Source organism: Sinohyriopsis cumingii, chromosome 9 (genome assembly GCF_028554795.1).
Source record: "Sinohyriopsis cumingii isolate HCF-2022 chromosome 9, ASM2855479v2, whole genome shotgun sequence".
Lineage (NCBI taxonomy): Eukaryota > Metazoa > Mollusca > Bivalvia > Unionida > Unionidae > Sinohyriopsis > Sinohyriopsis cumingii.
This window is the reverse complement of record NC_142969.1, coordinates 122,341,582-122,355,311: the sequence shown is the minus strand read 5'-3', so window position 1 is coordinate 122,355,311 and position 13,730 is coordinate 122,341,582. Positions and strand designations below refer to the sequence as shown.

The window sequence follows — 13,730 nt, the reverse complement described above, 5'->3', positions numbered from 1 at the left end:
CAATGAAATTCACAGACTAGAAGCATTGAATTACACTGGTCAACAGTGAAATCATTACTGACTTGAAAAGGCCCTAATCTGTAGTATTTTGGTGTGCCGAACACGAATATAACCGTGAAAAATTTGTATTGGCTCTCGTTTTGAAGATATTCATATACCTCATTTTCTATGTTTCACTGTGTAAATTTCTCCAGTAGGACTGCAGCAACATCCGGAATAATGATGTAACATTGCATAATACCATCATGCTCACATCATCCACAGTTGATTGCATCATTTTCTGATGCAATGCAATACTAATGCCATGCGGCTGCTGAAGTAAGTTGACGTCAGCAGTGTACTATACATGTGTAGGCCTATTATACTAATGCCAGGCGGCTGCTGAAGCTGACGTAAGCAGTGTACTATATAAAGCCCAATCAGATAGGTTCAGCATTTAAAATATTTTAGACGTTGTGCGAGACAGTTCAAGCTACTGTTACATAAAACTTATTATTTTATCCATTTACGTACAATAAAGAACAGTAATGCCTCGAAAGTGTGTTAATACCGCGGACAATTTTTGCTATATTTGTGGGGAAGTGACATTTGCCAACCAGAAGAAAAGTATCAATTCTCAAGTGAAGAAGGCATATCATCTTTACTTCGGATGCAAGGTTGGTGACCAAGACAAGCCTTGGGCTCCGCATATATGCTGTGCTACATGTACAACACAGCTTTCACAGTGGTTGAATTGCAAAAGGTCATCAATGCCGTTTGCAGTCCCAATGGTGTGGAGAGAGCCAAGCAACCACCTAAATGACTGTTACTTCTGCTTGGTTCCTCCTCTTTCCGGCGGAATAACGAAGCGAAAGAAGTCGAGAATAGTCTACCCAAACATTCCGTCTGCATTGAGACCAGTTCCACATGGTGAGGGACTTCCTATTCCAGAACCTCCAGCAGAATATTCTCTTGATTCATCTGACGAAGACAAAGGTGAGTCGACCTGTTCTTCTCCTGGTCCATCAGCATGCAGTGATCCAGATTTTCACTGTGGTGCATCATCAACCCCACACAGAATAACACAGGAAGAACTAAATGACCTGATTCGTGATTTGGACTTATCAAAGAACAAGGCAGAATTGCTAGGATCAAGACTCCAACAATGGAATCTTCTAGAAGAAGATGTCACAATTACTGCATATCGAAAGCGCCACCAGCAATTGGAGCCTTTCTTCAGAAAGGAAAGTAATCTGATATTCTGTTCCGATATTGAGGGCCTCATGAATGCTTTAAAAATCACTCATGACCCACAAGAATGGAGACTATTTGTGGACTCTTCGAAACTGAGTCTCAAGGCTGTGCTTTTGCACAATGGAAACATTCTTCCATCTATTCCAGTAGCGTATGCTGTCCACATGAAAGAGACATACGATAACTTAAGGCAGCTACTGAATTCCATTGAGTATAACAAGTACAGCTGGCACCTCTGTGGTGATTTGAAGGTAGTTGCCCTTTTAATGGGACTGCAGCAAGGATATACAAAATACATGTGTTTCTTATGCGAGTGGGATAGCCGAGCAAGGGAAATGCACTACATGAGGAAGGAATGGACTCACAGGCAGAATGTAGCCATTGGAGAGAAGAATATCCAACACCCAGCTCTGGTTGAGGCTCAGAAAATCTTGCTACCACCCCTTCACATCAAACTAGGTTTGATGAAGAATTTCGTGAAAGCCATTGACCGGACTTTGCCAGCATTCCGATACCTGCATGAAAAATTCCCTCGACTCAGCGAAGCAAAGATTAAAGAGGGAGTTTTTGTGGGTCCTCAGATTCGAGAGCTTTTCAAAGATGACCGGTTCAACAACTTGCTGGAAGGTGACGCGAAACAAGCATGGAATGCTTTTCGCCTAGTTTCTACAAACTTCCTCGGAAATGTTAGGGCAGAAAACTATAAGGAACTAGTAGAAGACATGTTGATGAAGTATAAGAAACTTGGCTGCAATATGTCTCTAAAGATTCACTTCCTTCATTCCCATTTGGATTTCTTTCCTAGCAACTGTGGTATTGTTAGTGATGAACACGGCGAACGTTTTCATCAAGATATCGCAACAATGGAACAAAGATACCAGGGAAAATGGTCCACTACAATGCTGGCTGACTACTGCTGGACACTCCTCAGAGATGCTCCCGAACAGCTGTACAAGAGACAGGCGAAGAAATCTAAGATGTAGTCAATGACTTGATTTTTTATAGGTAGGCTATTACAGTTGACCTTTTACTATTGGAATGCATTTCGTTATGTAAACATTAATTTCTTGCAGATTACAAAAAAACTAGAGCCAATTTTGCAATTTGACTGTCATATTCGTGTTCAGCACATAAAAATTGATAAGAATTGACTAATTTTATTTCAGTAACATGACTTTTGTAAAAATTTGTTGTCCAGTGTTATCTGATCGGTCCACTAAGATTTAAATAATGTTGGCACATCGGCACCTTGGCTAGCAAAGATGTTGGATTTAAGGGCAGCTGAATGCCGAAAGAAAACATGTTCTTTGAGGATACTGACACAAATAACAACGAAATCCCAACAATCTTTACCGTTGATGGTAGTCAATGCTATAGTAATATGCCGACTCGAGAAGCATATACTCACGGCATAGGGGGATTCTTGTACAGATATGTTGTTGAACTAATAAAATGGTTTTAAGAAATAAACCCCTTTCCATCATGAACATTCACTCTGCCAAACGTTCATAGATTGTACCTATAATTTTTCCATTGACATTATCCATGGTATTCGGCTACAATAAGGTTTTATTCGTTCACATCTACTAATCGACATGACATATGTCTCTTGTCAGTATGTACTAGCATAAAAGTGAATTTCTTTTGAGGTGATATATATATATACATATATATATATATATATATATATATATATATATATATATATATATATATATATACATATACATACATATATATATATATATATATATATATATATATATATATATATATATATATATATATATATATATATATATATTTTCACTGTATTTATCTCTTAAAATATTACGGGGGATAATAATAATGGCATGATTATGCTACAATGTTAGATAGGTGGTCCATGTTTCGACCTGCCGTGAAGAGTTGATTATAATGACTAGAATGTAAATATACATTGGCCTAAATAAATATTTGAGCAACGAAAAAGGAAACAATGCGGGACCTAATTTATTATACCTGTAAACTAAAAAAAAAAAACTTTAGACCGATGCAGAACAAGAACACCACAACAAAAAGGTAGTACGTGCAGGACATGACCTTTTATCTCCCAGCGTGGGCTGGTAACAGTTGTATACAATGAAACAGAGAGACAGATTGGGGACCTGACCGTTATCTTCCTAGACTGGTAGATAATTGTCTAGTTTCAAACCTGTCGTAGTGTAAAATCACTTCAGTATGTAACGGCATGAATAAGGATGTATTGGTACGTACAATTGAATTTATACTGTGTGAAGTGACTAAGTTATTAGATAAATGCCTTTTAGATGTTGTTATTCTTCATAATATCCAAGTGTTACAGCGCGAGGGAATTGTTCAAAATATTGAAAATTTAATGCATATGTACGTTTTTACTGAAGTCATTTTCATCAAGTCCACGTTAGTGGAAGTCAGAATAAGCTAGTCTGACAGCGACGTGGTCTCTAATGGTTTGTTAAGATTTCGGTTAAAGTTGTTTATTTCCATATATTGCTTAAACCCTTTGATCGCATCGCAATTCGCTTGAATCGTCATGAAGCTAAGACGATGCATTCTACAAAATCTTTTCTCGCACCATTCATCTTGAAGCTAATCTCAGTGGGCAAATTTGCTCTACAACTTTGTGTAAAGTTCTCCATTTGCAATATTTACTTCACCTCCTTATAAAATCCCGTCATACTTGGCATTAATCATTATGAAGCTAAGAAAATAAACGTGTTCTGTGGCACGAGCTGCCATCCCTTTGATGACGGGGTCAAGGTTACTTTCATAGAAAAGTTTAGGTTTTGGTTGAAGATTTCTCATTGGCTCATATTTCTTAATCCCCTCGATGGATTTTTGTTCATATATGAGATGAATTATTATGAAAGTTAGATAATTCGTTCGATGACATATATGCTTGTTCCTTTGAACTTGGGTTAAGGTCACAGTGTTTTAAAATATGATTTAGGGTTTGGTTCAACTTTTATAATCTGCTTATATTTTCTAAACCACTTGTTTGCTTTTCCTCATTCTTGTGATAACTGACTATGAAGACAAGAAAACGCATTCTGCGACTCTAGATTTTCTCCTTTGACTTTGGGGTCAAAGTAATAGTCTTAGAAAATCTGTGTTAAGGTTTTGGTTATTTATTTCCATCGCCACCATCTTGAAAATCTTGTTAGTCCTCTGGAACAGATAGCCATATTGGCATGGCAATATTCCTAAAAAAACAACTCCTTTATGATAATTAGGTGTGTTCAACGTGAAAATGGAGTTGATTTGTACATCAACTATAGGTGGCTTGATGACCAACTTAAAATTTTCTTATTATTGTTTCTACTGAAAGAATCATTCTATTCGCATGGTGTTTTCACCAGTATTGTGCCACTATTCCAAAGGACTCTTCATTATAACAGTTCTATTACTTTGATTTTTAATATGCCCCTGAAAGTATTATCATCTATTTTATTTTCAGTCCAAACAGTCACAACTTCCGAATGTTCTGCCTTTTGAGGTCCCACTTTTATAAAGCGTTCTCAAAGTCATTCTCGAATGTCTGATTTTTTTATACTCAGATACCGCCTCAGCTTTTTAGATTTGCTTCTATCGGCTTTTACGTGCTAAAATCTCAACTCAGATTTGAGGCTTTTGATTTGAGCCTGCCGTCACACAGTCTAAATTTTGATATCCATGACGAGGACAATACAGTGTTGTCGTCTGCTTCGGCGTGTTCTCTCCAAATATTTCGAAATGAAGTTAGTCTCACCAAAATAATTCCTGAGATTTAAAATATAAGTGTCTATATGACAGTGCTGGATCCAAAGTGTCAAGATTTAACTCTGCTGACAACATTTTCAATCAGCTAGACGAGGCTGATGAAGTGGTATTGATGGCTGTAAATGAGAATTCATCTTATAAAGTATAATAACACATGTATATTACTGTGTATATTCAGCTTTATGATACAATATGCAGTCTGTTTTGCGAAATGTAAATCAAATTGCGTATATATATATATATATATATATATATATATATATATATATATATATATATATATATATATATATATATACATATATATATATATACAGACAGAGGGAGGGGAAAGGAGAATTTCAAAATGACACATTTATACAAGTTCCTCACACAAATGGGCACTTCAGATTCCCGTCTTCATTTGTTCGTAATACCAGTGTACTTAAAATTTACGTGAAATTTACATGGTTACCTTAAAAAACCCTGAATAAACAAGCTGTAACTGGAAGTGGAGTGTTCGTTATCGATTAATAGTTTCCACTTTGATTCGAGGTTTCCTTGATAACGTCGTTGCGTCTATTTACTTACGTTTCGCTGCCCTTTTCTCGAAATCCTCATCTTCCTACTCACTCCCACCCTGTTATTCCTGTCCGCTGTTCCGCTTACACAAAAACCTTACATACTCTTTGAAAGGTAAACAACGAGGAGTTTTCCCTCCTTCTAAGAAATACTAATTAAAATGATCATACTATGGTAGTAAAACCCTTCAATGTAATCACCCCCACTAAAAATTGACTTCATCATAATGTTATTGTGAGCCGTATTGCTTCCTAGTATCATATGAATGCTGACCAATTCAGTGACGAAAAAATTGATTTATTTTTAAAACAATGTTTCTTTTGTACGTGTAAATTGTTAAATAAAATGCCTGCAATTCTTGCATTTGAAGGTAATTAATAGAGAGGAAAACACGATCGAAGATACAAAAACAAATGCCTAGGACATTCTTCTCTCTCCTGAATCCAAACAGACTACTCACTTTCATGATCACATATCGAATATTCTGAATATCAGACCAAATTTTGTATCAGCTAAAGCCAAATCTTTTTTTAACAAACAGAATTTCAAATTAGTGTCAAGCGAAGAGATACCGTACGCAACGAGAGAGAGAGAGAGAGAGAGAGAGAATGTGCTTTCTGCTTTATTTTGTTCCATGAAAACTATTTGGTTCTTTCGCAGAAAACAAATTCGTGGCACAGTGTTTAGAAAGGTGTTCTCTGATGAACCATCAAAGTTAATACGGGAAAGATTAGGGTCCGGGGAAATATTTACGAAAGAAAATGCAATCGAATGCCATCATATTAGTATGTCTCAATAATCAAACACTAACGGGTAATCTAGGCGAATTATTCAGCATTGCACAACCCCATCACTTTTAGCACAACTTCTACTAAGCTTCCTTGGTTATCTAGAACCATCTCTCTATTCATTCCTCATTCTTTCCTGACTCATTCTCTTCTTCTCCGCTAACATAGTCTTTTTTATTCTTCCTCTTCGTTTTCTACTTTTTCGTGCCATCAACTCCAACAATCATTGACTTATTTTATATTCATTCTTCTCATTTTTAGAGACATTTTTAATACAGTTGTTACTCTGGGGCACTTTTAAGAGAATTCCAATTTTCTGATAACTTACGGCATATAAAATGTATGCTCTTACCAGATGAAATCTGTATCATGTGTTTGTAATGTCCTCTCCCCTCTCGATATCCAGATATGTTAATTACAACCAAAGAAGTGTTGACAGATGGAATGGTTAAAAAATTCACAAATTTAGATAAGCAGACACAAGATAGCCGAGTTTTACGATAGCCACGTGAACAAATTTCTCAAGAAAGCAAAATCTCAAGGAACAGATGTTCCGTTTGGGGGGAGAGTTTAAGCGTGTTTTATGAAAGCAGGACTAGACCTTTCTCAGAAAAAAAACCCATTCCTTTCCCCATCATCTACAATTTTCGACCCATTAAATTTATTCTGAATGAGTCGTTTGTGCTTCCGAAAATTCGAAACATTTCTTTGCCATGCCATATTGTTGTTTAAAAAAATATCAATAAGAAAATGAAGTATGATTATTACATACAAAATTTAATATTACAGAAAGAAGACACTAAGATTATGATGAGTCTAACAACAATATTTGGCATCACTTATGCAGTGTTTGTAGCACTGGCAGGTATTTATGCACATATATATTTATCTATGTATTTATCTGTTTGTCAGTCCACTTGTTGGTTGGTTATATAAATGACGTTTAGCTTTTTATGTCAACCTCTTGACAAAAACAAGTATGATTGCTAAACGAATTATCGTCGAGTCTGAGTTTATTCAGCGTTGGTTTAAGTAGGAGTGGCTAATTTATTTTTAACATATTTTGCTCTATTTTAATCAATTGATTATTTTTCATTGTAAGAAATGAATTTGAATCATAAATTTTGAGTAAAATCTAGAGTGTTATAAAGTTCTTGTGTTGTTTTTATTTTATAGTATTTTTTTCTAAATTAAAAAGATGTTTTAAAGTTTCATTAGAACAAAACAGTCTATGAATTTTGGGTGTTAGGCTGTTCTGTTTCCGTCTGTATAGCAATGAAAGACTGAAAATTCGGGTCACGGATAGAAGAAAGGAGATTGCTAGTCACGTGTTTTATGTGAGAAAAATATACGTGCTGGTGGTGTAACTTGCCAATTCGGGCACATTCTACAAGCATGTCAATGACGAATAACTGTCATTGTCTTACATTTTAAGCACGAGAATTTGCCTTTTATCTCAGAGGAAAAAAAATCCATAATTAATTATTCCAGGTTTATCGCCTCTATTTTGCAACCAAAAATTAAATCCAATGGGTAAAATTAGAGAACTGCAGATCGGATATGACATAAAATTGCTTGCATTAAAATAACACTAAAGTATACTGTCAGTTGGGTTTGTCGAGCACTATTATCTTCAGGTCGCAAAATAAGAATCATTACTAAACGAATTATCGTCGAGTCTGAGTTTATTCAACGCTAGTTTACGTTTAGGTTTAGGAAATTAAAATCAGCACAAAAGATTGATTTCATTCTTTTGGACTTTAGGCGACAAACTCCTATGAAAAATTCAATAATGATTATTCGCCTCCCGCTTGGGACAAACTTTGTTTTGCAGTAAAACCTACCACAGCGACATGTCAGCGAGCATGCATCCTTGGTATCGACGGTCATCAATCCAGTTGCATGAACCAGGCGAATTCATCATACAGAACAACGCGTTCAGCAGACATTGTTGATAGAGATAATACAACAATCGCTCCTACTAGCACTGCTTCCGCAAGCACCATGATTCCACGGTCTGTATCTACACAAATCGCCAGCAGTACGTCATCAGCACCTCTTCAAGGACAAACCACTATGCAAGCGCCTTCTCGTAGCACTCAAGGAAGTAATAGTGTGTCTCCACTGGTCGTTGCCACTACTACCAGGCAGCTTATTACTGGAGGTATCACCATTTTCAAACATTGCACAAAGTTTCAGTTCTTTTGCTAGATATGACACATTTTATATTGTTCTTGAGAATTTCGGAATACTTCGACCACTCCTCTGGCATAAGTTATTAGACTGTCAGATGCTGGAGTTCGCTGGTTTGAATCCCAGCAGAGAGTTATACCCCAGACTTATAAAAATGGTAATATCAACATTCCGGCTAGGCGTTCAGCATTAAGAAATTAGTGTTAGGACTGGTCGGCCTGGTGTCAGAATAATGTGACTGAGTTTGGCATGATGCCACACCTTGCGGCATGATGCCCCTGTACTAGACATCAGTATAAACTGCCACACTGCAGACATAGTAGCGATATGACTGAAAATTTGTAAGAGCTACGTTAAAAATCCAAATCACACACTCACACACACATACATGCATACACACACATATACATGGGATTATTCGAGTCAGATGGTAAGACTAAATTTCAGGACTAAATACTGTTATCGCGTCCACTCTATTCAGCATGATCCTCTTGAGCAACTACAAATTATACAAAATTGGAATCGGATTACTTTTTTTCTCTAGACGATTTCATGATAATCTAGATTTTAAATCTTTGCGATGTGAAATCACAGTTTCTGATAATCATTTTGGTATCCGACAGTCTTATGACTCTATGCCCTTAAAGAAACTGTAAACTACTACCTAGAGCATGGCTACCCTTCGTTTGCATCTTTTGTTGACGGCTTGTGAAGCATTGATAGCTTCAACTATTGGATACTATTTAAACAGTTGCTCTGCAATCAAATACGCGTCGACATTGTTCATATCCTAGTTAACTGGAATGGCAAGCTGTTTTGCCTTGGGGAAGTGCAGTATCCGATTCCTTTCATTTAACCAACAGGGTGAGGCATGGAGAAGGGGATTATTATGCCTTTGTTATTTAAAATTCATAGGGTTCTGCAATTGCATGGGTAACTATGAACAAATTTTTCTAAAACCTTCTGTATTTTTCATTAATAAAATGAGTTCATATTTTCCCATACAAATGCAGTAACCTTTTAATTATATGCTCATTTCCTTAATACCTAAGGCTTAATAATAAAATACGTTACAAGAGACAACGTAATTGAATTTATGCTTTATTCCATACTAAATTCACAGCCGTAGATTGATCAATACACAATAACAGTATTCATGCGCACATAGCAATTCACAGCAACCTTTGAACGTCATAGCTTATCCCGCACTCAGTCACTCATTTAAAAAGAAATCCTATTTTGCACTATCTAAAATTGAAATTTAAAGTCATATTATGAATGCCTACGCCATTGAATAAAGTTCACAGTTGGTCAGGAGTGGTGGGATTTAGTTTTTCTGTCAATCCAGTTAAATTCTGATTATCTACTTCTGTGCGTTTTTAGCACGATGCATATGCGTTAAAAATCTTTTTATTTTCTTATATTTTGCAACGTCGATTGATGCATTTGAAAATGGCTCAAACAGTTGGTTTACTTCATCCACAGACAAGTACATGAAATCAAAGGTGCTGCCGTCTGCTTCCATTTTTTGTTTACAACACAAAGTAGTTCCTAAGGGACGAAACAATTGTAGGCACACGTGACGTACACTTGCGTGCAATATGAAGGTGTTCAGTATCGTAAAATACTGAAAGATTCTGAAAATGTAAAGTTAACAGGGGTAAATATGAGCATATATAATAAATAAATAGATGATTTAACGCAGATTGTTTCAGTATTACGCGGGGATATTGACACAAAATGAGTTCCTTCTTAACAATTTTAGTTTTACTAATGATATGCCATTGATAACCCCTTATATCCCAAGATTAAGAAAATTATTTAAGATATGTGAATATTACGCATGTGTTAATGATATCATATATACTATACAAAATTTGGCATGCATGGTTTTTCAGTCATCTTCTTTGAAATTAACATCTCCTCCCTCTGTAATTGTCAACGGTCATTCTTTTTCATAAGTCAACAGTTATACTTATTTGGGTCATACAATGTCCAGTTGGTCAGATGAAGAGATAATGAGGCATTTCAGATTTTGTGTACTCGTATAATCATACTATTACGTAAATTTAGAAATTTTAGTTTGAATATCAAAATTAGGTTACTGAAATCTTATTGTTGCTCTCTGTGCTCCGCTCCTTTGTGGACATAAACTTTAGCGAATGCGTGAATAAAAATTAGTTACTGTTTATATTAATAGTCTTCGTTTACTATTAATTCTTCCAGAATGGAACAATGCACCTACCATGTTTGCAAACTATAATGTAACACATTTTGAAATATGTCAAAAATATCTAATAGTAAAAATTATATCTTGAAATATATGTGGAACTATGATATTTGTTTTAATTCTCGGATTATAGATTGATGGAGCAAATTACTTTTATTTAAATACATTCAGTCTTCGACAAACGCATGCACATTGCATGATATTAGGAAACATCGATTGATTTTAAAGCGAAATTATCAATAAACTTTAGACACAAGCTTCGTTTAATGCTTTGACATTTGTTCCTTTTTATTTCAGAATATAATTTTGAATATGGCACACAATACGGAGACTTGGTGATTGGCAGTTATGACGATTACTGTATATTTCTTTCAATTACGCCAATACCGATATTTGGAACCAGTTACAAGGATATTTACGTAAGTAATGGTTATACAACTGTACAAATTATCATTATCCTCGGACATAGTTCTATTCGACTATTTGAAATATTTGAAAGAGTTCAATATTTGGAGCTTATTTTATTAAGAGCGAATATATTGTTTGCGATCCAAACAAGACAAGAGTTTTAGCGCAGCACTATTTGCCGTTAATATATATTTTCTTTTGCTATGTTGTTGCTAATCACATGCTGTTTATCTTTTAACTGTCATAATAGGTTTGTACAAACGGGGTAGTTTCATTCAGTGGCAGTTATACGGCTTATACCCCATCGGTTTTAACAGCAAGGGAGGGGCTGTCCTTACTAGCACCGTATCATGCAGATATAGACTTTAGATACGGAACCGGTGCTGCTTATTACCATGTATACACCAATGGCCAAATTGGAACCGATAGGAACGTGAACAATGTCAAAACAGCAGAAGATTTGATAAGGCGATTGACAGGGAAGTCGTTATTCACCATTCAGACTTTGCTAATCGTTACGTGGGACAAGGGCCAGCACTATGGAGATGCAGGTGGATGGATTTCGAACAGGGTAAGATGCCTCTCTCTCTCTCTCTCTCTCTCTCAGAAAATGATAATAAAATAACATCACAAATGAAATATACTGTCATGCTCCCCGTTTAGGTTTGGCCCATAAACACAACATGCTTTTCAAAAGCGTGTTTAAATAAGGTTGATTAAGTTGGTGATAGTGCGAGTATAAGAAATATCATGCCAGGCGCAAGCCTCAAATATAAAAGCTAGCATCCATTCTACATGTATATGCGTGCGAGAATAAGAAATAGCATGGCAGGCGCAAGCCCCAAATACACAAGCTAGGTTCCATTCTACATGCATATGCTTTTTTCTGATGTTGTACTTTCAAAAGCACATTTACATATTTCGCTTTTAATAGTACAGCATCCCTGTCCAAATATATACATCTATGTTGGAACGTAGCTTCAGGGTTTTGGGCCGTACGTCACATGATTCGCATTTTCGAAATAACGTCTGCTTAATCCTTTCACATTAGATATACCTTTAATAATACATTGCTTGACAAAATAATTCATTTGTACCTAAAAATCAAATGTCAAACACAACAGCGCGTCAAACAGTTTGAATAATTACCGATTCGTCGTATCCGCGTTGGAGCACTGTCGTTGTGCTATGCGTTGTATTGAAATAATAGCCAAAAGAAACCCAATTAATCCAAATTTTGAGAACTTCTTGGAATATGCTCTTTCATGGCAAGTATTGAAGCTGGCAACTGTTGTTAAAATATTCTCAGAAAATATAAAACTTCAAATAATACATTATTACGGAATGTAATTGCTACATGTTATATCTCTAGATAGTTCGTGTTACAGTTATTCCATTATCAGTAGCATAGTCATTATATAAAGAAAACAACGAAATCGATTGACGAATATTTTTGCGGCTTCTGCTTCCGCCATTTGTATCGTTGCCAGTGCGTATAAATATCGTTGGCTGTTCATTACGATTTTTCACTGTAGGGGAAATTCTTGCAATGTGGTTACAAAAATATCATAAAGACTGTAAGTTAGAGTATAGCATTAAAAAAAAAGTCTATGGTCGGTAGTAATGTTTATTAAAGGAAGATTAATGATAATGACTTAGATCGTGTGTAAATAATAGTAATGAGGACTTTGTATAGCGCTGATCTTTAGAAGCTCTAAGCGCTTTACAACATGAGACAACACCTATAAGATAAAAAACAGATAATGATATGATTACAAAAACAAACACCATGAAATTAGAAAACATTATGTAAAAAAAGCATGCTGAGAATATTTAAGGTAGGAAACATTATTAAGTCTTTAAGTTTGTTCTTGCGGTCGAAAATAAGTGAGTTTTGAGAGCCCTCTTGAATGTGATCACTGTGTCTTTGTGAGATGCAGAGAAATAACTTGCATGAACGCTTTTAGTTCAATTTCAAATAATTATGGCAGCATATACGATCATGCTCACTTTTGTATGCAATTTTGTTTTATAGTTAGTTGCTTCTTTAAATAAATGTACGTTCTTGCTGTTATTTATTGCAAATAATTGATAATTACCTCTGTATTCAGACGACCAGCTTCCAGTTGGTGCTAGTATCAGATGGAGTTCACACCTATGCAGTATACAAATATTTTCCTGGCAAAATGAGATTTAATGGGACATATGATGTGTTTATCGGCTATATTTTCCAATCCAAAGAATATAATCAACATCCTCTCTCCTTCATGAAGAACGCTTTAAAAATCGATCAATACGTCGAAACCAAAGGTAATGAATCTCGTCCTTTGAATGTTTTATTTGATATTTTTAAGATACATATTTGGTTCCCGTATGACGAGTAGCCAACTCCGAACATGATAGATTCAGGCCTGAAAATCATACATCTTTTTAACCTAAGTTTGAATTTAATGATCAGCCAACCAAAACTGCTGTTATAAAAGTAACCTTACTTGGGATTGGTCAAACGTTTGATGATTCCTTTGGCAAGGCTTGAA

At 35.6% G+C, this 13,730-nt stretch overlaps 1 protein-coding gene across 3 annotated transcripts in view; it reads left to right on the top strand.

Annotated features, from left to right (window-relative positions):
- Positions 1-13,730, top strand: part of LOC149792815 (uncharacterized) — a 77,501-nt gene that overhangs the window by 7,954 nt on the left and 55,817 nt on the right. For 2 of the 3 annotated variants that reach the window (XM_089971269.1, XM_089971268.1), the window contains 5 exons: positions 7,152-7,227; positions 8,197-8,526; positions 11,083-11,204; positions 11,444-11,764; positions 13,305-13,503. In XM_089971269.1, the coding sequence (XP_089827395.1) occupies positions 7,170-7,227; positions 8,197-8,526; positions 11,083-11,204; positions 11,444-11,764; positions 13,305-13,503 (1,030 nt within the window). In that variant the 5' untranslated portion in view covers positions 7,152-7,169. Of the gene's footprint in view, positions 1-3,414; positions 3,482-7,151; positions 7,228-8,196; positions 8,527-11,082; positions 11,205-11,443; positions 11,765-13,304; positions 13,504-13,730 lie in introns of those variants that run through there. The other variant, XM_089971267.1, reaches the window with a different exon arrangement.